This window comes from Heterocephalus glaber, unplaced genomic scaffold, assembly GCF_053883595.1.
Source record: "Heterocephalus glaber isolate CG9 unplaced genomic scaffold, H.glaber_assembly_v1.0 deba00001509, whole genome shotgun sequence".
In the NCBI taxonomy this organism is placed as follows: domain Eukaryota; kingdom Metazoa; phylum Chordata; class Mammalia; order Rodentia; family Bathyergidae; genus Heterocephalus; species Heterocephalus glaber.
Window position 1 is genome coordinate 12,388,627 of NW_028258325.1, and position 24,949 is coordinate 12,413,575.

General features: G+C 44.1%; 3 protein-coding genes across 5 annotated transcripts in view; 2 read left to right on the forward strand and 1 right to left on the reverse strand.

Annotated features, from left to right (window-relative positions):
• Positions 1–2,534, forward strand: part of Lap3 (leucine aminopeptidase 3) — a 28,160-nt gene extending 25,626 nt beyond the window's left edge. The window contains exon 14 of the mRNA XM_087187821.1: positions 2,364–2,534. Within this exon, the coding sequence (XP_087043947.1) occupies positions 2,364–2,413 (50 nt within the window). The 3' untranslated portion in view covers positions 2,414–2,534. The remainder of the gene's footprint in view (positions 1–2,363) is intronic.
• Positions 2,535–3,923: 1,389 nt separating this feature from the next.
• Med28 (mediator complex subunit 28) lies at positions 3,924–15,293 on the forward strand. Its single transcript, XM_004847234.3, has 4 exons — positions 3,924–4,114; positions 5,970–6,036; positions 6,728–6,840; positions 12,872–15,293. The coding sequence occupies exons 1-4, from the start codon at positions 3,956–3,958 to the stop codon at positions 13,067–13,069; spliced, it is 537 nt and encodes a 178-aa protein (XP_004847291.1). The 5' UTR covers positions 3,924–3,955; the 3' UTR covers positions 13,070–15,293.
• Fam184b (family with sequence similarity 184 member B) overlaps positions 14,695–24,949 on the reverse strand; it is a 104,781-nt gene continuing 94,526 nt past the window's right edge. For 2 of the 3 annotated variants that reach the window (XM_004847231.3, XM_021260243.2), the window contains 4 exons: positions 24,231–24,348; positions 22,684–22,788; positions 21,562–21,761; positions 14,695–19,129 (listed from right to left, as the gene is read on the reverse strand). In XM_004847231.3, the coding sequence (XP_004847288.2) occupies positions 19,036–19,129; positions 21,562–21,761; positions 22,684–22,788; positions 24,231–24,348 (517 nt within the window). In that variant the 3' untranslated portion in view covers positions 14,695–19,035. Of the gene's footprint in view, positions 19,130–21,561; positions 21,762–22,683; positions 22,789–24,230; positions 24,349–24,949 lie in introns of those variants that run through there. The other variant, XR_205344.3, reaches the window with a different exon arrangement.

The window sequence follows — 24,949 nt, forward strand, 5'->3', positions numbered from 1 at the left end:
GACCATACAAGGGACTTTCAAACTATTTGCTTACCTCCTGGGACTACAGCCCATCAGCGGAATTCCATTTGTGCAGTTTTAGAACAAAGCTTTTTTTCACTTTTGTATCATATGGATTAAATTATTCAAGAATAGGACCTATGCCCCCCCCTTTATTCAGACTTTGAAAATGTTTGACAGAAAAGGCTGTTTATTACAATTGTTTTTAACTTTTAAACAGTATGACATGTAAAATGGATATTAGGTATCTAAACTGGCTTATAGAGAAGGAATTGAACAGGCACATTTGTGATGTATTTTAGAATTTAAATCAGGCAAGAGTAGTCAGCAGGCATGCTCCCCTTGGTATTCATGTTCAGAGGGGATAAAAGAACAAGTACGTGGTGTGCAAAAGGCGTTTAACCGTCCCTAGTTTCATGTGCCTATCTAACCTGGTGGAGATGAAGTTTAGTTGCCATTGCCTGTGCGTCTAGCAGCCAGGTACTTCAAAGCACTTTGCTAACCTTCAGAACCACGGTCATTATTCCCATAGGTACCAACCAGGACGAGGCATGGCTGTGAGAAAATCCAAACCACCAGTGATTTAGAACACAGCAGTTTTAAAAAGTGACAGAAATAGGGCCGGGGATTTAGCTCAGTGGTTCCATTGCCTGCCTCGAAGGCGCAAGGTCTGGAGTTTGATCCTTGGTAGCAAAAAAAAAAAAAAAAGGTGCCAGAAATAGGGAATCCAAGGCTCAGGGGCAGTTCCATGGCCATCAAAAACCTAGGCTGTGAATTTTCCATCACCACTGGGCTTCAAGGTCTTATAGTCCCAGGTCACTGCTGGGGTTGAAGGCAACATGAAGTTGAGGAAAAGCAGGGCAAAAGGGGTGCAACTGCAGTTAACACATTTTTAAGTTTTCACTGAAGCCTCTGTACATTATCGTATCAACCAAAGTAAGCCACGCTATTGCACTGCTGCGGTGTCAGAAGGGAGACAGGTCATGAACTCTGTAGTAAAACATGAATCAGAATCCTGATCTGCAAAGTGCAGCGAGACCTGGCCCTGAGCACAAGAAACCATCGCTAAACCTTTGTTATAAAGGGCCAGTTCACATTCTAAGTACAATGAGGGCAGGTAACTTAGCTCTCAAGTTTATTGCTCTCTCTGCTCACAGCACATGACCTAATCTGCTGTTGGATGTCCCTACTGACTGAATAAATGAGAAAGGAGACAATCTGATACAGATGAACTCAAATCTTGGGACTCCTTGGCAGTTAAAGGTTTTAGGATTATGGAGAGTAAATCCAAAGATGCCTTCATACTCAAAAGTCAGAGTAGTAGGAAATGTTTTACTACTTTGAATAAAAGAACCTTGAGCCAGCAAACATGGTCTGCCTACCCTGTGCTGGACACTGCAGTGGGAGGGCAAAGTAAACAAGCTAAGTCCTTGCTTGCTCTTACAGAATTCAATCTAGGGTCAGGGGAAGAAGAGTTCTAGACCATGTTCCATTTGGTGCCATATCAGAGTATTTCTCCTTTGCAGGTTTACTCTGTGCCTTTTACTCTACCCACTATGAGCTCTGTGCTCTTCAACCTGGAGAAATATTAGCTTAATACCTTCAGAAAAGTCATATTTACTAAATTAAAATATTTCATTCCCAACCAGCTGGGGTTTTTTTCCCTGAGCAAATGCTGGAGTTTTTTGGGTTTTTTGGTACCAGGGATCGAACTTGGGTCTTCGCACTTGCATAGCAGGCAGCAAAACCACTGAGCTAAATCCCCAGCCGTTTCTTTTTTTTTTTTTTTTTAAATGCTGGAGGTTTTAATAGGGCCACATCTCACCAGCTCTTTTACTTCTGCTAATATTAGACATCATCCTCTACACCTCTACATTGCTGCCTCACTGGTATCCCCACATCCATTTGTTCTACCTGGATGAAAAGACTTTAAACATGAATCACATTGCATTGCTATTTTCTCAATTTATTTGGTCTGTGCCATGCACTATAGTAGACCCATAATTTATCAATGAAGTAGATTTTTTTAGCAAAATCAAAAATGGGTGTTTTATGCTGAATCCAAAAGAATTACTGAGCCACTTTCTCAGGCAACTTACATCAGGGTTACGTAAAGTGGATATTAAAGGTTTTTGCAAAAGAAGCTGGGTGTGATGGTGCGCATACCTAATTCTAGCACTCATGGGGCTTTTTTGGGGAGGGAGGGTACTAGGGATTCAGCCTAGGAGTGCTGAGCGGGAGAGCTTTATTTTATTAATTTAAAGACAGAGTCTAAGTTGCCCAGGCTGGCATTGAACCTGTGACTTTCCTATATCAGCCTCTTGAGTACCTTAACCATTTTTTTTTTTTTTTTTTGGTACCAGGGATCGAACTCGGGTCCTTGCGCTTGTGCAGCAGGCGGAGAAACCACTGAGCTAAATCCCTGGCCCCAGCCTCTTGAGTACCTGGTACAGGCATGCACCACCACATCTGGCTAATTCATTTTTTGTTTTAGGAAACAATTACAGTGTTAATAAAAATGCTATTTACGTTAACATGTAATGGGTTTATTATTTTAATGAACTGACTTATTAAATTCAGTTTTAATAGGTAAATATTACCAGGCATAAACCACAAAAACAAAATCTTTGCAATCCTCAATAACTTTTAGGAATGTAAAGGGGTCCTAGTTTGTAGACTAGTTTTCTCCTCGCTTTTTCTTTCGATTCTTTCAGTCAACAAGTATGTCCACCTTTGGCGGGCACAGTTCTGAATGTTCAGGGTGCAGATGAATGAGTCAAGCAGACTTATATCCTGGAGCTTGCATTCCAGTTGGGGTGAGAGTGGGGGCAATTAAGCCAATGAAAAAAACGAGCAAGTCCAGCATATGTTTAAGTGCTACGAAGAAAATTAAACACCTGGATCTCATTTAGACTGAGGCTGGGAAGACAACTTTAATCCAAGCCCTGCTTCACCCCTCCCGCCCTGCTATGCTTCTTGTGGCCCCTTAAATATACCAGCCAGGCAGGATCCTAATTCAGGAGACCCTCTGTCTAGAAACCTCTTCTAGTTAAATTTTCACTCCAGTCACTCCAATTCAGATCTTGGAAAGGCCTTCCTCAATTACCTATCTCAAAGAACACCCCTCACTAGCTATCCCCTCTTAAGGATGCAATTTTCCTTCCTGGCATTTATCTCTAACATTGCTATGTATACATATGTGTTTGTCTCTCTCCCTCTAGAGACTTGGTGTGATTGTTATAACTCCCAGATCATTAAACAGTGCCTGAGACAATGGAAGGCTCAGTATGCTGGATGGCAACTAAAACTAAATAAAATGAAAACATGTCATGAAAAGATATTTGAGCAAGTTGTTAAAATATTGGCTCGACTCTCTTTGGTATTACCATAAATACGCAAAGAGAACAATGCCAGGCAAACAGGTGGCCTCGACAATAGTCGTTTGGCTGTTTTTACACCCGACTCTGGTGGGAACGTTTCCTGTCTGGATCCCGCTACAACCAGACTGGATTAGCAGTTGACAGAGTAAGCTCTCAGAAGTGTTCGTGGAGTGAGTGGATGACTTCTCATTTTACCCACCCGCAAACTGAATCCTTAGAGAAGAAAGTGACAGTCAAAATCCATCGAAGCGTTTAGGGCACGTGTCCGCAGCAGCAGAGTATTCTGACTCCCGCAGGAAGCGACTCGCTCCTCTGAAGTTATTAAATCTCTCTCTCTACCCAACTGTTTGAAAGTCAGTTACTGATTAAACTACTTTTAAAAAAAAAGGGAGGAGGGGGAGGGGGAGGAGCAGAAGCAGGAGGAGCAGCACGCGGCATCTTCGCAGGGAAATAGGAGGTACTCAAGCGCCAGCGTCTCAGCTTCCGGGAGCCCTAGGCAGCTCAGAGCAGGCGCTCGTCACGTGACCGGACCGGCTTTCACGCAGGAGCAGTGGGCGTGTCCTGCCACTCCAGATATGGCGGCTCCGCTGGGCGGTATGTTCTCCGGGCAGCCCCCAGGACCCTCGGGTGCCCCGCCGGGACATCCGGGCCAGGCCTCGCTTCTTCAAGCAACGCCTGGCGCTCCGAGAAGTGCTAACAGTACCTTAGTTGACGAGTTGGAGTCATCATTTGAGGTAAACCGAGACCCGGGAGTCTGCAGACCCCTTTGTCCCGGAGACGTAAGCTGCGCGTGCGCAGGTTACCTCCTTCCTGGATCCCAGCGCCCAGTTTACAAATGAGGGTACCGAGGCTCCGAACCTGCCTTAAGTGGTTTTGATTCCACAGTGAGGGATGCCTCGGGACCCATCTGGGTGTCTAGTACGAGCGCATCCTCTTTGGAACCCAACTTTTCCGCTGAGCCCCACTCTTAAACGGTCTCAGTCTTCTCTGGGGACTCAGTTTTAGGGTCACATTTCTTATGAAACGTCCTGTTTCCTCTTACGGTTCTTGCTTACTTCTCATTTCCGTTTGAGTCCCGCCCCTCTAGGTCCCTGACTTTCTCGTTGTGGTTGGTGAGACGGAAGGAGTTTATTGAGCTCGTGCATTCTTGATGTGGGAGGGAACATTAGGAACTGTCTGGTCCCGTTCCCGCCTTTTGCCGCTGGAGAAACTGAGGCCTGGAGAGCAGAAGTAATTCGCCCGAACCAAACTGAATTTGTGAAAATGGGCACTACCGCTCAGGCCTCCTGACTTTTCAGGCAAAAACTACCCAAGGCATACTTCGAAAAATCATTTTTTAATAGACTGCTATGCATTTTGTCCTACCTATAACTCGTGTTTTCTGTTGAAGTCTGGGGGTTTTTTGTTGTTTTGTTTCGTTTTGTTTTGGTACCCGGGATCGAACTCGGGACCTTGCGCTTACAAGGCAGGCAGCGGAAGCACTGAGCTAAATCCCCGTTTGTTTGGAGAAAGAAGGGACAAAAATTTATGAGATTTGTTTTCCATCCACCCTGTTTGTGCCACTGCTGGCTCTGGGGGAGCCTCTCCAGCTTTGTGGCCTGGGGGGACTCCTGTGATTGTCTCTGTAATTCTAATGGGGAAGCTGCCGGCAGGGAATTTATTGCTTCCCAAAGGGGCCTTGCATCTATTTCTCGTGATCTAAATTTGAGCCTGTATCTGCCTGCCTCATACCAAGTGTAGTTTGCTTACTGCTGGCGAGGCTCTCCCTTACTGAAGTTGGAGGCTTTCTTTGCAATTTCTGCTTCCCCCAGCTTTGGTCCTGTTCTCTTTCTGGCTCTGTGCTGTCTGCAGTCAGCCTTCTTTGTGTATTTTCTGACAGTTGTCTGCACATAGAACTTCCTGGCTGATTCACATGTGCATTTCAATCGGTGCCCTTTAAGGAAGAGCTCCCACTTTGGAACTTGGTCATCCATGTGACATCAGCCTTGTCCTCTTGTGCTCCCCATTATTTGGGATTTGTTAAAATCAAGCAGTATTCCAAGCACTCAAGAGTATAGTGGGAAACAAGAAAGACAGAATGAACACCTATTAGTAGGGACAGATAGTAATGCAAAGAATGGATGATAATGTCATTTAATACTATGAAAAACAATAAAGCTGGAGCTCAGGGTAGAGCATGAACAGGAGGGACACCATTTAGAACAGACAGGGACAGCCTGTCTGCGAAGGTGACATTTGGCCTGCATTCTGAATGGATAATAACACCAGTCATTTAAGGTTGGTGGAAGGGAGTGTGTATGAGAGGGTGGTCAGGCCCTCGTGTGGAATGAGATAGGAATGGGCAGGTGGATAGAAGTCAGGTAGTGGTGCTGGCAAATGCCAGCTTTTCATTTGCTGCACCCTTTGGGACTACCGTTTACCAAGCATTGTATCAGGCCAAGTATCTTTCAATTGGCATGAGGTCTTTTGCCTCCTGTGCAAGCCCAAGTATTATCAGCTTGTTGAATGATGTCAGGAGAAACATTTCTTACTCAAAAACAAGATTTTTGATGTGCAAATGACATCTTTTTTGCTGTTTTGACCACATAGGCTTGCTTCGCTTCTCTTGTGAGTCAGGATTATGTCAACGGCACCGATCAGGAAGAAATTCGAACTGGTAAGAATTCCTCTTTGTAGACACTCTTCCTGCCTTCAGCAAGATTGCTTGTTGCTGCATTTATACCTGAGTGGGTTTCAGTCCTGCATGTATCCTAAGAGAATGTTTCTGGGGAATAAGATACTTGCATATTACCCCTATGAGCCACTGGGTCTTTGTTCAGCTTATTAATTGACATGGGTCACTCAGAATGAACCATTTATAATGTTTTTTATATTGATGTTAGGTAAAGAAGACTAACAGTGTGAACAGCTTTTTTAAATACCCACAAGTTGTGATTATGTTTTGAACAAGTATTTTAAGAGAAAATCTTTTAGGTTTCTCTTATTCCCTGTGTTGTGTCTCCAGAGAAGCCAGTGCTTCTGATTTCTTTGTACCATATTTTAAATGTTCCATTTTAACTGGAAATCATAATGCTAGTTTCTCAATCTCTGGATTATCTTCCTTTAGAAAGCCTTGTAGCTTTCATGTTGTGTAAGGTCTGTTTCTCACCTGATAAAAGCAGGTGCTACCTGCTATTTAGTGTTTGCTAATACACAGAAAGTTAGCAGTCATTATTATTGCTGTGGCCAAAATTAAAATCCTAGATTACATCTATGAGAAATGCTGTTTCAATATTTTAACTATTCATTTATGTAATAGATGCATATGCCTAGTGTTGTTCTGAATTTAATTTTTTTTTCCCCCACAGGTGTTGATCAATGTATCCAGAAGTTTCTGGATATTGCAAGACAAACAGAATGTTTTTTCCTACAAAAAAGATTGCAGTTGTCTGTCCAAAAACCAGAGCAAGTTATCAAAGAGGTACACACTAGTTTTTTCCCCTCAACTTTTAGGAGGTGCAAATATTATCAGGATTCTATTTATGCCTTAAATGAGATATACCCTTGTCCTGCTATGAAGTTAAGGGGTGTTTTATAGCTCAGTGTGAAACACTGCTGATTGTCTTTGCCTGTGAGGAGAAGGGGTGCCAGGAGGTCAGGGTGTAAGGCAGAGCTCCAAACAGAGCAGCTCTGCCTACTTGTGTCACACACCTGCTGTCAGAAACTCTGTCTTAAGAGAAGGTTCTGCCTTGTGCAAAAGGTTGAAAAGCTGTTAAGGGAGATGAAAGCACATTGGAACAGGAGCTGTGACCTGTGTCCCCAGTTGTCTTAACCAGTGCCGTCTGTGTGAGAAGGCATCTATTCAGTGTTCAAGAAATGAAAAAATAAATGTTCTGACCAAGGCTCCTTCAGACTCAAGATCTCCTTGGTCTGCCATCCTAACCTGGGCATTTAGAAGTGTGCTGGTGTTGCCCCGAGGCCTGGGAGGCTTTAATACTATCCAGCGGATCTGATCAGGAGCTGCCACCTTAATGTGGAGGAGGAATCTTTCCATGTCATGACCAGTGCTGCTTTCAGTAAGAAAGCCCACATCGAGATTAGCCATTAGTGCAGTTTTTGAAGTACAAACTCCTACAAGAAGACCAGTTAATCAAAAAGGTTCTTTTCATCTGTGATACCAGCTGTGGAGGTGGTGAGTGTAAGAAGAAATGATCTTCTTGCAGTCCGTTGTGGCACATCATTTCCTGATATAAATACTTGAATAACAGTACAGGTGTGGCCAAGGCCAAGTCTTCATAAAGGATTTTTTTTTTTTTTTTTTTTTTTTTTTTGGTACCGGGATCAAACTCGGGTCCTTGCACTTGCGCAGCAGGCAGCGAAACCACTGAGCTAAATCCCCGGCCCCATAAAGGATTTAATGTTGGTACTCATAAGCTCTTGAAAATATAATTTTAACCTTTCATAATCTGAAATTATAAACCAGTGGTGTGGAGTCTTACAAGTCTTTCAGGTTCTCAGTGTTTTTTTTTCTTAGCAGTGGTCTTTGGACAGAGGTAGCTGGTGGCTAAGGGTCAGAATGAGAAAGTGATTGATTTCTTTTTGGTTGCCTTTGAGTGCTTTTTGAATTCTCGGACTTCGGTTATTATTAAAGGAGAAAATAATTAAAAATAAACACTTTTGGGCCAGGGATTTAGCTTAGTGGTTCCACCGCCTGCCTTGCAAGCTCAAGGTCCCGAGTTCAATCCCTGGTACCAAAAGAAAAAAAACACTTGATGTTAGGCAGACATGTGCCGTTGGAGTAGTTGCTGTGGATTATTCAAATAGTGGATCCAGAGTACCACTTCCCCCAGTGCAGAGGAGGTGAGCCGTGGGTGCCAGGAGCACCCCCCCCCCCGCCTCGCTTGAAATGAGAAGACATGTAAACAAGTCTCAAAACCAGATTTTCCAGATCACCTAAAGCAATCCCAAAGGGAAACAAGATGGAACACTAATACTCAACCACCTAAGGGCTGGGGATTTAGCTCAGTGGTTTCGCCGCCTGCTGCCCAAGCGCAAGGACCCGAGTTCGATCTCCAGTACCAAAAAAAAAAAAGAATACTCAACCACCTAGACTCCCTGAACTGGCAAAAAAAGAGGATCTGGAAAAAATAAAATCAGAAATAATTTCTTAGATAACAGCAGAGATTGTGCCCCTAGTGCAAGATATGATTAATAAATCTAGAGAGGACACATAAAAAAATAGAGGAGCTGAGGAACATGATGGAATCCCAACATAGGAAACAAATGGAATCCATAAAACAGATACAAACAGATTTCTAGGAGATTAAAAACTCCATTGAAAGCCTATGCAGCAGAATGAGCCAATGTGAGGACAGAATTTCAGATACAGAAGATAAGATTGCAATTAGTGACCAGGAAAAGAAAAATTTCTTTAAATTGTAAGGGACCACTAGAAATCAATCCAGCACCTGCTAGATGATGCAAAGAAGAATAACATAAGACTGATTGGAGTCAATGAAGAAACGAGAGAGTGCAGATGACATAAAAAAACTGTCCACAGAAGTGATGGCAGAAAACTTCCCAAGGAAGGGAAAAGAACTTGACATACAAATAAGCGAGGCATATAGGACTCCAACTAGCCTTGATCAAAAAAAAATCTACACCTAGGCATGTAATAGTTAAGATTCCAGAAATCCAACAAAAGAACAAAATTCTATAAGCAGTTAGAGAAAAGAAACAAATCACATACAAAGGAAAGCCCATCATACTCACAGCAGACTTCTCAATGCAAACCCTCAAAGCAAGAAGAGCTTGGAGTGACGCATTTCAAGCCTAAAGGAAAACAGCCTGCAACCTAGATGTACCCTGCAAAACTGTCTTTCCGAATTGATGGAGAAATAAGATACTTTCATGACAAAGAGCACCTTAGGAACTTTATGAAAACCAAACCACAACTCCAAAAAATTTTAGACAAAATCCTAGGAAAAGACAACGAGGATCACAACCTCAGGAAGCCGAGGTGAATGAATCCATCGGGCACGACAAGAAATTAAATGCAAAGGGAGAGAATCCAACAAAAAGAAAAAGTCATGACAATGATAAGTCAGTATGTATCAGTTATAACCATCTATGAATGGTCTCAGTTCATCAATCAAAAGAAATAGACTGGCAGAATGGGTCAAGAAGTAAAATCCAACAATATGCTGCATACAGGAAACACTAAATTCAAAAAGAAACTCATAGACTGAAAGTTAAAGGGTGGAAAACAATACTCTGTGTGACAAGAACCCGAAAAAAAGCAGGAGTAGCTATCCTCTTTGCAGATCAAGTGAATTTCAAACCAAAACCTGAAACACTTCTGGTCCCAAGAATTTCAAGTAAGGGATAGTCAACTTGTATTTACAAATCTATTGTGAACATGTGTTTTCATTCCTCTTAAGTAAAAATTTAAGAACAGAACTGTTCTTAACAGTAATACAAGAAATTTCTGTATTGTTTTCCAAAATGGTTTTATCATTTTACATTCACATTAGCAGTATTAGAAGGTTCTAACTGATTCACACCTAAGCTGACGTTTGTTCTTTTAAAACTTTTAACTTCATCTCCCTAATGAGTGTATAATACGATCTTGTTATTGTATTGATTAGTATTTTTCCGATCCTAGTGTTGCACACCTTTCGTTCTGCTGTACTGGCTATTTATTATCTTGTGTCTACTTTTTAATTATACTGTCTATTAATGAGCTGTAGGAGTTCTTTATATATTCTGGTTGTAGGTTATATGCATTATAAATATGGTCCGTTTAAGGACTATTCATTTTCTTAATGATGTCATTTAAAGTTCTAAATTTTGATGGAATCTCATTTATCAGTTTTTTTCTTTTATACATCATGTTTTTTGTATACTAGGAAATTCTTGCCTACCCTAAATTCATAAACATTTTCCCTTATAATTTTTTCTTAAAGTTTTATAGTTTTAGTCTTTCATATTTAGGTTCATAGATCCTTTCAAGTTAATTTTATGTATGGAAATAAAGGTTAATTTTTTACATACAGATACCAGGTGTTCTAGTATCATTTGCTGAAAACTGTCTTTTCCTCTGCTCTTAAATTGAGTTTATGTTGGGCTGGGGATTTTGCTCAGTGGTTTCGCCACCTGCTGTGCAAGTGCGAGGACCTGAGTTCGATCCCCAGTACCAAAAAAAACCAAAAATTGAGTTTATGTTCTCTAAAATGTTAATGTTAAATAATCTTTCAAAACTCAGTGGACCAGATAAGTGTGGTTCCATTTCTAGATTCTTTGTTTTATTCCAGTGATCTCTGTGTCTTTCCTTAAGCCAACATTGTGGCTTTACTGTAGATTACTGTAGCTTTAGAAGAAGTCTTGAAATTAGATAATAAATGTCTTCCAACACTTTTTTTTCTTTTCAATTTTCTAGATCCTTTGTACTCCTACATAACTTTTTTTTTTTTTTGTACCAGGGATGTAACTCAGGTCCTTGCAGTTGTGAGGCAGGGGGTGGAACCATTGAGCTAAGTCCCTGGCCCCATAACTTAAATTTCAGTATCCAATTCTTCATTTATAGCAAGTATACATAGACCTGAATTTTTATATATACCTTGTATTTTCTAATCCTGCTAAATTCAAATACAAGTTCTAGGGGCTCCTAGAGATTTTGTAATATTTTCTCTGTAGATGATCATTTCATCTGCATAGAAAGATTTTACTTCTACTTTGCCAATTCTATGCTAATTGTTTCTTTTTATTGCCAGACTATTTTGTTTTGGGCCTATGTTTCAAAGTTTAATGGACAGATGAAGAGTAGGCATATCTGCCCTTGTTCCCCACCTTAGGGAGAAAGCATTGTATCTTTTCCAGTCATAAGATATTTTTGCTGGAAGTATGGAGTGCATGTCTTATCTGTTGAGAAGATTCTGTTCTACTTCTAGTCTCCTGATAGCTTTTACCATGAACAGCTGTAGAATTTAGTCCAATACTTTTTCTGCAACTACTGACAGGATCATAGGGCTTTTTCCTTTCCTCTGTTAAAATGATGACTTTTGGGGGTGGATCTTCCAATGCTGAACCAACACTGCCATTCCTATAATAAAACTACTTTCATCATATTGCCAGATCTGACTTTTAATAGTTTGTTTTGTTAAACAAATTTTTATCTATGTTCATACTTTTTTCTTCTGTTATCTTTATCCAGTTTTAGTATTAGCACATTGTTGATTTCCTAAAATGAGGAGAGAAGTGTTCTTTCTTTTTTCTGCTTTAAATGTTTGATATAATTCATCAGTTAAAATGTATATGAGCCTGTTGTTGTCATATTATAGGTAGGTTTTCAAGCTAGGAATATACTTTAATAGGTGCTATTCAAATTTTATATTTCTTCCAGAATCAGTTTCATTAATTTGTCTTTCAAGGTACTTCTTAGAAGTTGTCAAATTTATTTCAAAAGAGATTTTTTTTATTTTTTTATTTTTAATTTCCAAAATTATTATTATTGGTGGGTTTTTTTTTTCCCATTAAGTTTTTGGTACATTTTTGGTGTAAAATACAGTTACATTCATCATTGGGATCTTGTACCATTACATGAGGATCTTGGTTCTTATTTGTTTTCCCCTTCCCTTGCCCTTCCTTCACCCCCTCCACCCTTCCCTATTTGCAAAGACTTTGTTTCCATTTTTTTTCTTTTCTTATATTTTTTCTTTTCCCTTCTTTCCTTTCCCCTACCCCTCCCACTTCCCCTGCTCCTTTAGACTTTTTCTTCCTGTTACACAATATCAGTTATACATTTTAAAAATTACAACATCAAGATCTAGGAGACATTACCACAGATTTTACAGAATTTAAAAGGATATAGAAAGCATATTTCAAAAGATTTTTGTAATATGCTTTCTATATCCTTTTAAGTTCTGTAAAATGGGCCGGGGATTTAGCTCAGTGGTTTTGCCACCTGGTGTGCAGGCCCAAGGACCCAAGTTCGATCCCCAGTACCAAAAAAAAAGAAAAAATTCTGTAAAATCTGTGGTAATGTCCTCTAAATTTTGATATTGTAATTTTAAAAATGTATAATTGATATTGTGTAATAGGAAGAAAAAGTCTAAAGGAGCAGGGGAAGTGGGAGGGGTAGGGGAAAGGAAAGAAGGGAAAAGAAAAAATATAAGAAAAGAAAAAAAATGGAAACAAAGTCTTTGCAAATAGGGAAGGGTGGAGGGGGTCAAGGGGGGCAGGGGAAGGGGAAAAAAGTGGGAACCGGGATACATCATGTAAAGTTACAAGATCCCAATGCTGAATGTAACTGTATTTTATACCTAAAATGTACCAATAAACTTAATGGGAAGAAAGAAACAAAAACAAATAGTGGACCCAAGCAAATAATGGGCTTAGTTTAGCTTCATGTTTTCTCTTGGTTTTGAGTTTACTACTTTGTGCCCTTAACTCATGAGCAACTATATTCTTTCTCACCGATTTGCTCTGATGTACTCCATCGCTTTCATCTGTAGGACGTCTCAGAACTAAGGAATGAATTGCAGCGGAAAGATGCGCTGGTGCAGAAGCATTTGACAAAGCTGAGGCATTGGCAGCAGGTGCTGGAGGATATCAACGTGCAGCACAAAAAGCCCACGGAAATCCCTCAGGGCTCCTTGGCCTACCTGGAGCAGGCCTCCGCCAATATCCCTGCGCCTCTGAAGCAGACGTGAGAGAGCCCTGGCCTGTGCAATGGCCTCAGCAGACAGCTTTATTGAACATCCCCTTTGTGGACACGGCATCTGGGAAGAACTCTGTCCTGGACAAGAAGATGATGTGGGTTCTATGTCGCCAGCTATCGTTCCCCCCTTATTCTTAGGAGCTGCTAGTTTCTTTACAATACAAAATGCCTGTAGCTTTGGTAGACCGAGTTAAGTTTTTTGTCTTTAGTACAGTTTAGACTCAGTATGATGACACAGATTCTTTCTTGTATTTTATCTTATTTTTGTATGACTTCATTTTTGTGTTTCCATTTGTTCGATTGTTATAATCTGAGGGGGAAGGAAAACTTACAGTAGTCTGAGAAGGAGGCAATAAAGAGTTTGTAGCCTTTTTATGGTAACTCCCCTGCGGTGGCAGTGTGTGGAAAAGTCTAAATTTGCTATTTCCAGACTTTGAACTACCACAGGAAGAGGAATCTATTGCAGCGATGTTTGTAATGCTTTCAGAGCAGTACAGTGTGTATTTTGTAATTGGTCAGAAAAAGAGTAAGACATGCTAGGTTAGTGTAGTAATGTTTCAGTAGGGTCCTTCAGCTGATGATGGCTTTTGTTTGGGTCAGTTCTTAATTTGTGTGGTGTTTGTTTACCCATTTTGAGGAGGATGTAGTAGGAGGGCGATTTGCTGAATGTCACCAGTGACCTTCAGGAATTTGTCAGTGTCAGGAGTGGGGCCCCTGTGTCCATGTGCCAGCCAGGGCACAGTGGAGTGTGAGTGGTTAAAGCTTCCCTGATCTCTCTGAGTTCTGAGTTTTGTTTGCTTGTGTTGTTTTGCTTTACTTCTTTGGAGCAGAGAGTTTCCAGTAAAAAGTTTCTTGCTCATGGATTTGGTTCCAGGGGACTAGGGCGCTGGGGCAGAGCCACAGGCTGCACAGTCAGCTCGCTGATGGTGTTGCCCTCTTGTTGTCCAGGCTTCCTCTCTCTCCTTCACGCGATCTCTTACTAGATTCCATCCCTTAGCCCAGCACGAGCACGCCGTTGCCTTCTGAGTAGTCTGCTCGGCTGTAGGACGGGCTTGACTTATGTTGGCCTCTCCACCCTGCACTGTCACTCCCTCAAGCTCCTGGGCCACACAGTCTCCCGTTGCCTTCCCTGCATTCCTGGGGCACAGGGCTTCTCTCCTCCGCTGCCTGTGCATGGGGGCTCTTCCTTGTGTCTTAATGACTTGGGTCTGTCCCTTTACCCCTTCCTGCATTGTAGGCCCATGAGATGAGGCCTTACCCCCTTGAATGTACATGCTCATGTATTAAGGCATCTTATGGGCAGTGCTTACTCCTCACTTTTGTCTGTGTGTAAGCTGCTCACACCGTCTGAGCCCCGCACGTGGCCTCATCAGAAGGTGTCAGGTGACACGGAGCTCTCACAGCACAGGGTTGTAACTTGGACATCCCACACTCTGCTCGACAGCTTTGAATTCCTTGATTACGACCCTAAGTAGACTGGTTAAATCTGGGGCACTCTTTCACTAATAGAGGCGTGCAAAGATTGGAGCTGGGTACGCCTGTAATCCCAGCACTCTGGGAGGCTGAGGCAGGGGGCTGCAAATTTGAGTCCAGCTTGGGCAAATTAGTGACTTAGTGAGGAAATGTCTTAAAAAATAAAAAGGGCCAGGGGTGTGGCTCACAGCAAAGGCCCAAGGTCCAGTTCCCAGTATTACAGAAGAAAAAAGGGCAAGATTGGAAAGTGGGGCACAGTGGTGCGTGTCTGTGATCGTGGCCACTCAGGAGTGTTAGTCGGCCGCAGGGAGGTCTGGTACCAAAATGGCGCGCGTCTTCAGTAAAACCAAAACTTAGCCGACCCGGGAAAGCGCAACTAAACTTGCCACCTGGCCCGGCCCTACTATCTCCCCATCCTTATTCGCCAATAAGTTTTAACCCCGTCGCCTGCCCCAACAATACAACCAATCCTCAACCCCCACAATGCTTTAAACACAAATCCAAGGCCAGCCAGGGCAACTTAGTAGGACCCTGTCTCAAAAAACTGCTGAATGTGTAGTCCAGTGGTCAAATGCCCCTGGGCTTCATCCCTGGTACTGAAAGGGGGTTAGAAAAAAAGGAAACTGTTGTGCTTGGTGCTTATAAAAAATATTTTGAATTAGGTATATTCACGTTATTGCCATTTCTTTATTCAGTTGAAAACCTACATGTCAAATAAAATTTTTGTCTTGTCAGTTTGTAAACATCTTGCTATTCTTTTTGTTTTGGTTTTTTTTGGGTACTGGGGATCGAACTGGGGGACCTTGTGCTTGCGAAGTAGGTGGTGGAACCACTGAGCTAAATCCCCGGCCCAACATCTTGTTATTCTTAAATGGCATCGCTGGGCCGCCCTGTCCCGGGGGCGATCCACCCGCCCCATCCTCTGGGACTCCCACCTTCCAGCTGCTGCCACGCCTCCTCTGTGAGGCCCGAGTTTCCACCCGGGTTCTGGGCCTCGTGGCCTCTCCCAGACTTAATCCCTTGGGTGCTTTCTGTGCCTTGCATCATGTGAGTCTCAGTCATCCCCACAGCTGGCCTCCCACCCTAAATGTTGCCCTGACCTTGAGCTGCCTCCCATTGGCGCCTTCCCATCACCGTCCCTAGTGCCTCTCCTCCCCTCCTCCTGTCTGGTCTCCCTCTCATGCTGTCCTGACGATACTTGTGAAGTCGCTGGCCACTACGTTGCCCCTTTTCTCTTTCCTCTACTACCCAGCCTCTAACTGTTGACCTTGCTGAGCCTTTGGTTCTGGGCCCATCTGGAGACCATGAAGGAGCACTGCCAAGCTCTCCCCTCAGCAGAGCCACTGTGAGAAGTGCAGTTGCAAAGCCTCCCACGTTGGCCACGCCTGTCCTGAGTGTGGGGTTCGGGAGCCCCTGCCATTGCTGTCACCATGGACTCTGAGGGGTAACCTGCTTAGGAACCTGTCAGCTACACAAGACTTCCCGGAGCCGCCCATGTCAGACCCTCGGCACACTTCTTGTCACCCCCCACCCAATCACAGGTCAGACCTGCAGCAGCTCCTCTGTTCCGCTTCCTCTCCCCCTTTATCTTACACTCAGCCATTTCCCCTGGGGCAGGCAGGGAGTGCTGCAGAGCTGACCCTGATATCCAGTAACTGGCCTAACCCCGGCCACGTTATTCTGCTGGACAGAAGCAGGCTCAGGATTCCAGCTTTGAACAGAGCTGTTTTGGGTTTGTGGGAAAGTAAGACAAAAATCACTTCATAATTTAGGGTTAGAGTTACGCCCCTGAATTCACAATTTTGAGCACAGACTGCAAGTGAGTGATTCTACACCTGATGGGTCAAAATGCAGGTGCACCAAAAATGTGTGAAATTTGCCTGCAGGCTGTGTGTTTAAAAGATATGCAAGGGCTGGGGATTTAGCTCAGTGGTTCTGCCACCTGCCTCGAAAGAGCAAGGTCCCGAGTTCAATCCCTGGTACCAAAAAAAAAAAAAAAAATGTAAAGGATATGCAAAACATAAGTGACATTCATGTTTAGACTTGGGTCTCATCTCTGAGAAATACGTGTGTGCAAATAAATCTAAAATCTGAAAAAAAACGACCTCAAATTTTTTTTTGCATGCAAGGGATTAAACTCAGGGCCTTACTGAGCTACATCTTCAGCCTCTAATAAAACCCCAACACCTACAGTACTTCCAGTTCTAAGCACTTCATATAAGGGATATTCAGCCTGTATTACTAGAGATGGAAACGTGAAGTGAAGTCATGAGGCTTCCACTTATAAAAGAGGATCTCGAAAGCTCCTTTGCTGCTTCTGCATGTGAGCTCCCTTCACAGGTGCTGTCTGTGAGGAATGGGTCTCATCAGACAGTCAGATCCACTGGCATCCTGATGTTGGACTTCTCTTATTTTTGATAAATTAGCCTGTCTATGGTATTGTTAGAACAGTCTAAATACACTATGTTGTTTCATTATAGAAACAGTGTACAGTGGACCCTTGACTTACCAACTCAGTTCATTCACTTGTAACTCACGTTGCTTATAATTCTGAAACTCATGTTGGTCAATTGAAGGGTCAGGCTCCTCTACACAGCCTTCGAAGTCTCCTGGGTACAGGCAGATCTCAGTGTCCTTAGACACTGGCCCAGGATTTCTCAATTAACCCTACAGGAAAAGATGTTGTGATGTTCCTTTCAGAACTCTTTAAGGGTATCTGAGACCACCTGGAAGCACAAGCGGCCACATTTGGCTCATAACTCAAGACTTCAGTCTTAAAACTGAAATTCTGGTCGTGACCCAAGTTCCTAGGTCAGGCCGGTCCTAACTCGAGGGCCCACTGTATAGTCTTAATGACCTGTAGTGTTATATTAGACCTTCACAGGGTTCACTGGCACATGTCCATTATCCCAGCATGTGTGAGGGTGAGGCAGGAAGAGGAGTTGAATCAGAGAAACAAGCACAGCCTGAACAAAACAAAACAAAACTCACTCTTAAGCAAAGAAACACAAAAACTTGATACTGAAGTACATTTTGGCGTGTTACAGCTATGATGACAAGAATCAGCATTTAAAAAAAAAAAAATAGGGCCGAGGATTTAGCTCAGTAGTTTTGCCCACCTGCTGTGCAAGCGCAAGGACCCAAGTTTGATCCCCGGTACTAAAAAAATTTTAAAAATAAAAAAATAAATAAAATTACACTAGGGCTGAGGATGTAATGCTTCCCTAGCATGTGCAAGGCTCTGGGTTCAATCCCCAACATCACAAAAAAAGGAAAAAAAAATCTAATTGATGTTTTGGTTAGATAGTAAATTTGCCTTTAACTTGTGGGTTTCAATTTTAGTTGCATTTCTTGCAGTGATGTAATCTGCTACTTTTTATTTATAGATGCTCTGATAAAGTTAATGTGGACTTCCTTCTTCCAAACTGTCTTCATCTAATTTTACCTTGTATGGAAAAGCAAGTTACAACCATTTTTATTGCCCAGATGTTTAACATTTTATTAAAAGAGCAAAGTTTTTTCAGTGCATAGAATTAACATCTGCTTTGGGGCCACTTGCTGGGCCAGCACCAAAGGCCTGAAAAGATATTTCGCCTACTCCAAGGTATATTTCGTCTTGTCAAATCGCATTGCTCTGGGAGAGGGTAAGACAGCTCTGTGGTTGGAGGAGCGCAAGGTCAGCACCATGAGCAGCCATTCCCAATGCCCGGGAACCTACAAAAAGTCCATGCAGTGCAGAAGCAACACATCGTGAGGCAAATGGCCCAAACCCAAGACCACAGGTTCAGTGGAACTGTGACCTCAGAGAACAAATCATCTAGAATCCATCCTCACAGATGACCAACTTGACACAGTCACTGAAACAGAAGTGGGACAGGGCGCGGCACCGCCCCTTCTGAGGTAGGTGTTAGCCTGCTTAGAATCTGCCTGTCCTGGACCTAGGGAGTCACAGCATTCAACCAGAGCACACAGCAGTCCACTCCTAGGAGGTTTGGGTTTTGGTTTTTGAAACTGGCCTTTCTGTTGATAATGGATTTTATCTTATTCCTTCTCCTAATGAGGTTAGGTGTGCATTTAGGAATTACATCATTTTACACAGAAACAGTTTTCCAGATGGAGAGGACTTGGGTCATAAGGAAACATGAAACTACTTTTAAAATAAACTAAGGAAGTCACAAAGTCCGATCTCCCCCAAAGTGGAGTATGATGTTATGGACACTAGAAATACAGTGCGCACATCATCAACAGTATTCATAACATTTTCCTATGGGTGCTTTTTAATAACACTGGTTTGTTCTATCTTTAATATCAAGAATTTTTTTTAACAAACTGGTGACACCATGAAACAGTATGAAATGTTAAAGCCAACATTTGTCTTAGCTGTCATATATATATGACAAGCAAGTTATTTGGTTGGGTGTCATTCATTCCTTCTGTGTTTTGAATGTTTCTAAGTCCCCTTTGCGATGCATCCCCGAGGTCGGTTTAGAAGGAAAAGTACTTGGTGAACCACTCCTGGTGTGGGGAGCCCTGCTTCTGTGGGGGTTCCTTGGGTGGCACTGTTTCACCATCTTGTGCCCTAGAAACAAAAGAAAGTTTCTTACAGTTTTGGAAATTATCCAATAAACAACATAATAGTGCATCATCTTTCCAGGGAAACAGAACGGCTCCTTAGTTTTCAAAAGACACTGCACCTCAGGGGTCTCCATCAGTAGCTGGGAGCAAGGACAAGGGAAGCAAGGGCGAGGCATCTTCCTGTTTTGAAAACAGAGGTTTCTCCATTGTTTGGCTCTCCATTGTTTTATTTAAGACTCACTGTTCACCATAATGAAGCCTAGGATGCAGCATTTATTATTTATTCCAGGCACAGCACAAATAAGATGAGCCCAATTTAAAAAGGCCAAAAAAAACCAGTCAATCCACACAGCATTACACTATGCTGTCTTCAGATATCTAAGGGGCCTTAGTATCTCAGCTGAGGCTATGAAGTCAGCCTGAGAAGCTGAAAAGGAGAAACAGTGGGCAACAAGACATCCCATGCGCCCGGCGGAATGCTCTTCATCAGCCTTTGTGAAGCTGCACCTAAAGCACCAAAGTAGCTTTCAACTGAGGCGCACAGTGATGAGATACGGCATGGCAGCTGGCTCTCCTGGCTCACAGAGGGGTGTGTTTGGGGCTCCAGCCTCAGCTTCCACAGTGTGAAGCAGAAGGGAAGGATGGCAAGGGGGTCCTTCCAGCTCCCCACTCTGGGCGCCTGCATCCCCGCCCACCCCAGCAGGCGAGGGGCGGCAGGCAGGGCCTCTAACAGGTCTAAGGTGGGAGAGAAGAAGTAAAGAGGCAGAAAGGAGACGAGGAAGTTGTCATTTTAAACTTGTGCTTTTAAGAAAACCGAAGCTTGCAGCCAGGCGTGATGACACATCTGCAATCCCAGCATTCTGGGAGGAGGCCGAAGCGGGAGGATTGAAAGTCTGAGCCCAGCCTGGGCAATGTGGCAAGACCTCGGCTCAGAATTAAACAATGAAAAGGGCTGAGCTTGAGCTCTGTGTGAAGCCCACGCTTTAATCCACTACTTGAAAGAGAGAGGAAGAGGGAGAGAGGAAGGGAGACAGAAAGGGAGAGGGAGAAGAAAAAAGAAAACCGGAGCAGTTACCAAAGGTTATGATGCCTTCATGCTAAGCCTGGTTTTTTGTTTTTTGTTTTCAAGGCTTCTAAATTCCTAAGAGCCTTAAAGGTACAATAAATCTGTGTTTTTTATTTCTATACTATAAATTCACAAGTTTCACAGATTTCTAACTCTTAGGAAACAACACTATTAATTGATGTCATATCTCTAAGCTTCAGATGCATGCAGATGGTTTGCATTTTAACCGAGCCCACCAGTGGGTGACCTATCAAGACACAGCCCAGATCAGCGGTGGCGAACCTATGGCACACGCACTGCAGAGGGCTTTTTGTTACCATTGAAAGCGCCGAAAGGTTCGCCATCACTGTCCTAGGTCATGCCCAAATGCACGATCTGGACCATTGTCTTCAGGAGCCCCCAAGACCACATCCATACCCCCAGCCCCAGACCATGATGCGTCTCATGCCAAGCGCCACCCTCCTTTCTGAAGGTGGCTTCTGTGATTCTGCCTGTGCTGCTCACTGACGAGTCCTGCAGTTCTTCCCCATGGACAGTCAAGAACCCACTTTGGGGCAGGGGCCAGTGAGGTCCCCATCTCCTCTTTGAGGGGCCTCCTTGGACCCCATCTGATGACAGGACTGTTTTAGAAGGGGCCGTTTCTGAAATGCAGACTTTAAGCCCAGAATGTAAAACGTGCCCTCAGAATGGAAGACTGGACAGGAAGGAGAATGAACTAATAAACAAAAGAAAAACAGCACAAGGCTGGAAGAGAAGCATGTTGCAAGCTGTAGCTGAAATCAACACGCACATGCAACCAAACTCACAGATTAGAAGGCTAATTAAAATTCCAAACTAATACAAGAAATCTCAAGAATCTTAATAGTGGTGAAAGTATATGGAACACTTCTGTACTGAGTCCTGTAGGAAGCATGACCTGCGGATTAATTCCCTTACTCCCACGTCAGCCTGACGAGGCAGATGCTGTATTATCTTCATTTTCCAGGTGGGATACACAGAACGCAAGAGGGCCACGTGACTCGCCCAAGGCCACAGACCGGAAAGAAGAGGCCCCGATTTTAACTCAGACCTCAAGGCCAGGCAAGGTGGGCGCCTCCTCTGTGAGCCATGCTGGTGTTCTCAGCATCCATGGGGGAAAAACTAACCAAAAAAGGCCTTTGGGAGTGGGTACTAGAAACAGGGCCCCTTCCAAAGAATGACATAACTCCCTTCTCATACAGCCTTCCTGTTTGGCTAGACTGTCACCTGGCCAAGGCAGGACTGGGTTTGCTATTTTTTATATCTGCTCGAATGCATTTAGCAGGTGCCAGAAAGGACCCCAATTGTTCTCCTGTCCCAGGAGAAGTGGATTAACAGCTTCCACCCCTTACCTTGTGGCGGTTTTCGTGCCTAGAGACGGGGAGGGTTTGTACGGCCGGCCACAGTTGGGGCTTGGGTCCAAGCTGGGTGACTTAGTGATCGGAGGGGCATTGATCCTGGAGCTCAGGTCCCCACTCAGAAAGTTCTTGGCGTAGGAGGCGAGGTTGGGCACGCTGACCACTCGGCTGGGCACCTCCTCCATCTTCTTTTTCTGTTTGTATCACAGGAAAGCTTTGTTAGTGCTAGCAGAAGCAACCATGATTGTGGAAGTAAATAAGTCCCTCCCAACCAAATGATACAGGAAAGGAGGGGATGATTGTATTGATACACTGTCCTATTATTTTTTTAAATTTTTTCATAAATTTTTATTTCTTTGTGGTGTTGGGGGTCAAACCTAGGACCTCAAGCATGCTAGCTAGGCAAGTGCTCTGTCTCTTTGCTACATCCCTGGCCCTTTAAATCTTTTTTTTCTGTTTTAAAAAATACATCAGTCCACACAAAATATCTTTTCTAAAACTTTTGGGGAAAGACATGTTTTGTAATTTAATTTTTCTAGGGTGTACAAGGCCAGGTAATTCTAACCTGAGCTGGGACCAGCCTGTCTTCAAGTGAATTAATATTTCTGGAGTAAAACTGAAGTGTTAGCATACTAAGAGGAATACAATAAAAACCATAAAAGAGAGCTCATCAGTTCAGGTCAGTTTAGGTTTTTTTGTCCTTTGGGCTATAAAAAATACTGACTTTTCTGAAGCTATTAAAATCTTGTTATAGAAATAAGATATCTGTTAATAAACTCCAAAAATACCAGAGAGAAATACAGTCAAGAAGTGGGAGATTCCTACCATCTTCCTTCTTCCCCTTCACCAGGTACAACTATTATTAATAGTGGCCCATATTTACTATAGAAAATTTGGAAAATACCGAGGCCCATAGCAAATAAAAACCACACATGATCTTCCTCCCCAGATACAAACAGTGCCTGCATGGTGCTGTGGATGATTCCCTGTGGGTCTTTTCTCTGGTGATTATTGCCCTGAGTGTACAGTAGCCCATCCATCAGCTAGCTGCAGTTACCTTTGGGAGGAAAGAAACCAGCAGACTATGCTGCAGTGAAAGCAGCAGAACCAATTTACCTTCATGGTGGGGGTCAAACACCCCGGGTGAGGGTGGAAAGAAAAGGATCGATTCCGATGGGACACCGCACTGGGGAAGGCTGCGTAGTGAAATCTCCTCTCCTCCTGGAAAACAACACAACTGAGTCCAGATGCGCCTGGGCACACAGCCCTGGGTCTCCCTTGAAGGGAGGAGGGCAGAATGGGAGAGAAGGGAAGTCGGGGAGGGAGGGATGGGCGGTGGCAATCAAGCTGCCAGCCACTGACTCTGGGGGAGCCTTGCCCCGGCAAGACCCCGACCTCCCAGCCCTTTCTGTGCAGGAAGGGAAGCTGGTGCCTTCCCAAGGTGAGATCAGTAATCCTGACCAGTCGGCTTCAGTGTGTGAAGAAACCGAGCAGACTGGAACGCCTGTCCTTGGGCGTGTCTCAGAGGGTTCCCTGTCCATTCTTCTCTGTCTCTGGCCCCCTGCTCTGTTTCCCAAGCCCTTCCCATGAACTAAGCGACTTTGCTCAACTCATCCTCCTGCCATGATGCCCTGCCTTGGAACCAGCTGGCTGTGGGCTGCAACTGCCAGCCAAGTTAGACCTCTCCTCCTTTAAGTCATGGGTGTCGCCTCTTCTGTCCCAAGCTGGGAGAGCTGATGAATACACGGGGGAAAGACCAAGGGTTCTCAGCAGCCCAAATAAAAACTCTCACGCAGAAAGTTGAAGATTAAGGCAGAGAAAGAAAACCCCCAGATATGCAAAAGATTGCACCTTCTTGCGTTCCTTACCATGTTTGTTTTTTTTTTTTGGTTCCAGGGATCGAACTCAGGACCTCGTGCTTGCAAGGCAGGCGAAGTGCCACTGAGCTAAATCCCCGGTCCCCTATCATACTTTTTAAAAGATATTTGTGTCATAGATATTTTCTAACATGCACTAAGGTAGCGAGGCTAGTTTGATCCCTCTCCCATCTCAGCAACTGTAACAGCGTGGCCGATTTGGGTTATGTGTGTCATCTTCCTTTTCTCTAGCCTCACTTTTACAGCACATCATATAATTTCATCGGTAAAATCCTCAATATATATTTTTAAAAGGTTAAGGATTTTTTTAAAATCACAACCACAGTACCTTTCTCACACTTGTGAGTAATAATTCCTTACTCATACAATTTTCCATCAGTGGTCAAAATAACTTTCTCATCAAGGGGTTTCAGAAGTAGCTTTGCTAACTAGAAAAAAAAGTGCTCGTTTTTACTAACAGATCAATAAGTCAATCAAAATTGATTCTACTAAAATTCAAAGGCAAACCATTCTATATTTTTCTCAAATCCTCCAGGTTTTTAAAAAAATTGAACCAATGTCAACATCAAGCAAGTGCTGTTGGACCTGGAAGTAGAATGTTTTTTCTTTGCCTATCTTCTCGCATACGCTTTTTAGTGAGTTTTTTTTTAAATAAAAGAAAAAAACAAGGATTGTTTGCAAGGGAAAATTGGGGGCATTCAGAGAAGGGCCAGGTGCAAACGCTGTCCCTGGGACGACTGCCGCAGTGCCCGGCTGGTGCACGGGCCGGGTCGCCCTGGGCCTCACCGTGAGCTGCTTGATGATCTCCTCGCGCTCCTTGAGGCGGCTCTGCAGGCGGCCTAGGAGCTGCAGGTCCTCGGGGCTGGACGCTGCCTTCCCCGGCTTCTCTCCGGAATCCTTCAGTCTGCCCAGGCAGGCAGGGAGTTAACACGGACGGACGGAGGCAGGGAGGGGCCAGGGGAGCGATGGGGACGCGCGCGACATGCACTCTGGCTTGGGACCCGAGACCCCAACTCCCGACTTCTGCCAGCTCCCCCGCGGCTGCAGGGCCCGGAAACAGCTCCGCGTGTGCACGGGGCTTCGGGAGGCGGGGTCTGCGGGGCACGAGGCTCGGTGGGCTCTGGCGCATCTTCGGGCCGCGCGGGGGCAGGGTCTCCAGGCGCCGGGCTGGGGGACCACGGCGCCGCTGCTTTCTAGTTATGCGACCTAGGGCGCACATTTCATCCGCCAGCCCCACTCAGTCCTTCCTCTTTATCCTGGCACCAGACCGGGTGGTCGTGAGGACTCCACGAGGTGTTTATGCCTGGCACAGGGCCGGTGCCCACCGCGCGGTGGCTGTAAAGCCTGTCCCTGCTACTTCCCGCTCCAGGTGACCTTGACATTCACTCAGAGCTGCACACTGGGCAAATGGATTCACCCGCCTGGACCTGGCGGGCTGCCCCCAATGGGCCTCCTGTCAGGCCCTCCCTGCCCCTGGCTTCATCATCTCTCAGCAACCACAGGTG

What these genes read in the sequence shown, in the direction of transcription:
- Med28 (XM_004847234.3), top strand. Translation starts at nt 3,956, where the DNA reads ATGGCGGCTCCGCTGGGCGGTATGTTCTCCGGGCAGCCCCCAGGACCC. An exon ending in AGTTGGAGTCATCATTTGAG is followed by an intron (nt 4,115 to 5,969) that starts GTAAACCGAGAC and finishes TTGACCACATAG; the next exon opens with GCTTGCTTCGCTTCTCTTGT. An exon ending in CAGAGCAAGTTATCAAAGAG is followed by an intron (nt 6,841 to 12,871) that starts GTACACACTAGT and finishes TTTCATCTGTAG; the next exon opens with GACGTCTCAGAACTAAGGAA.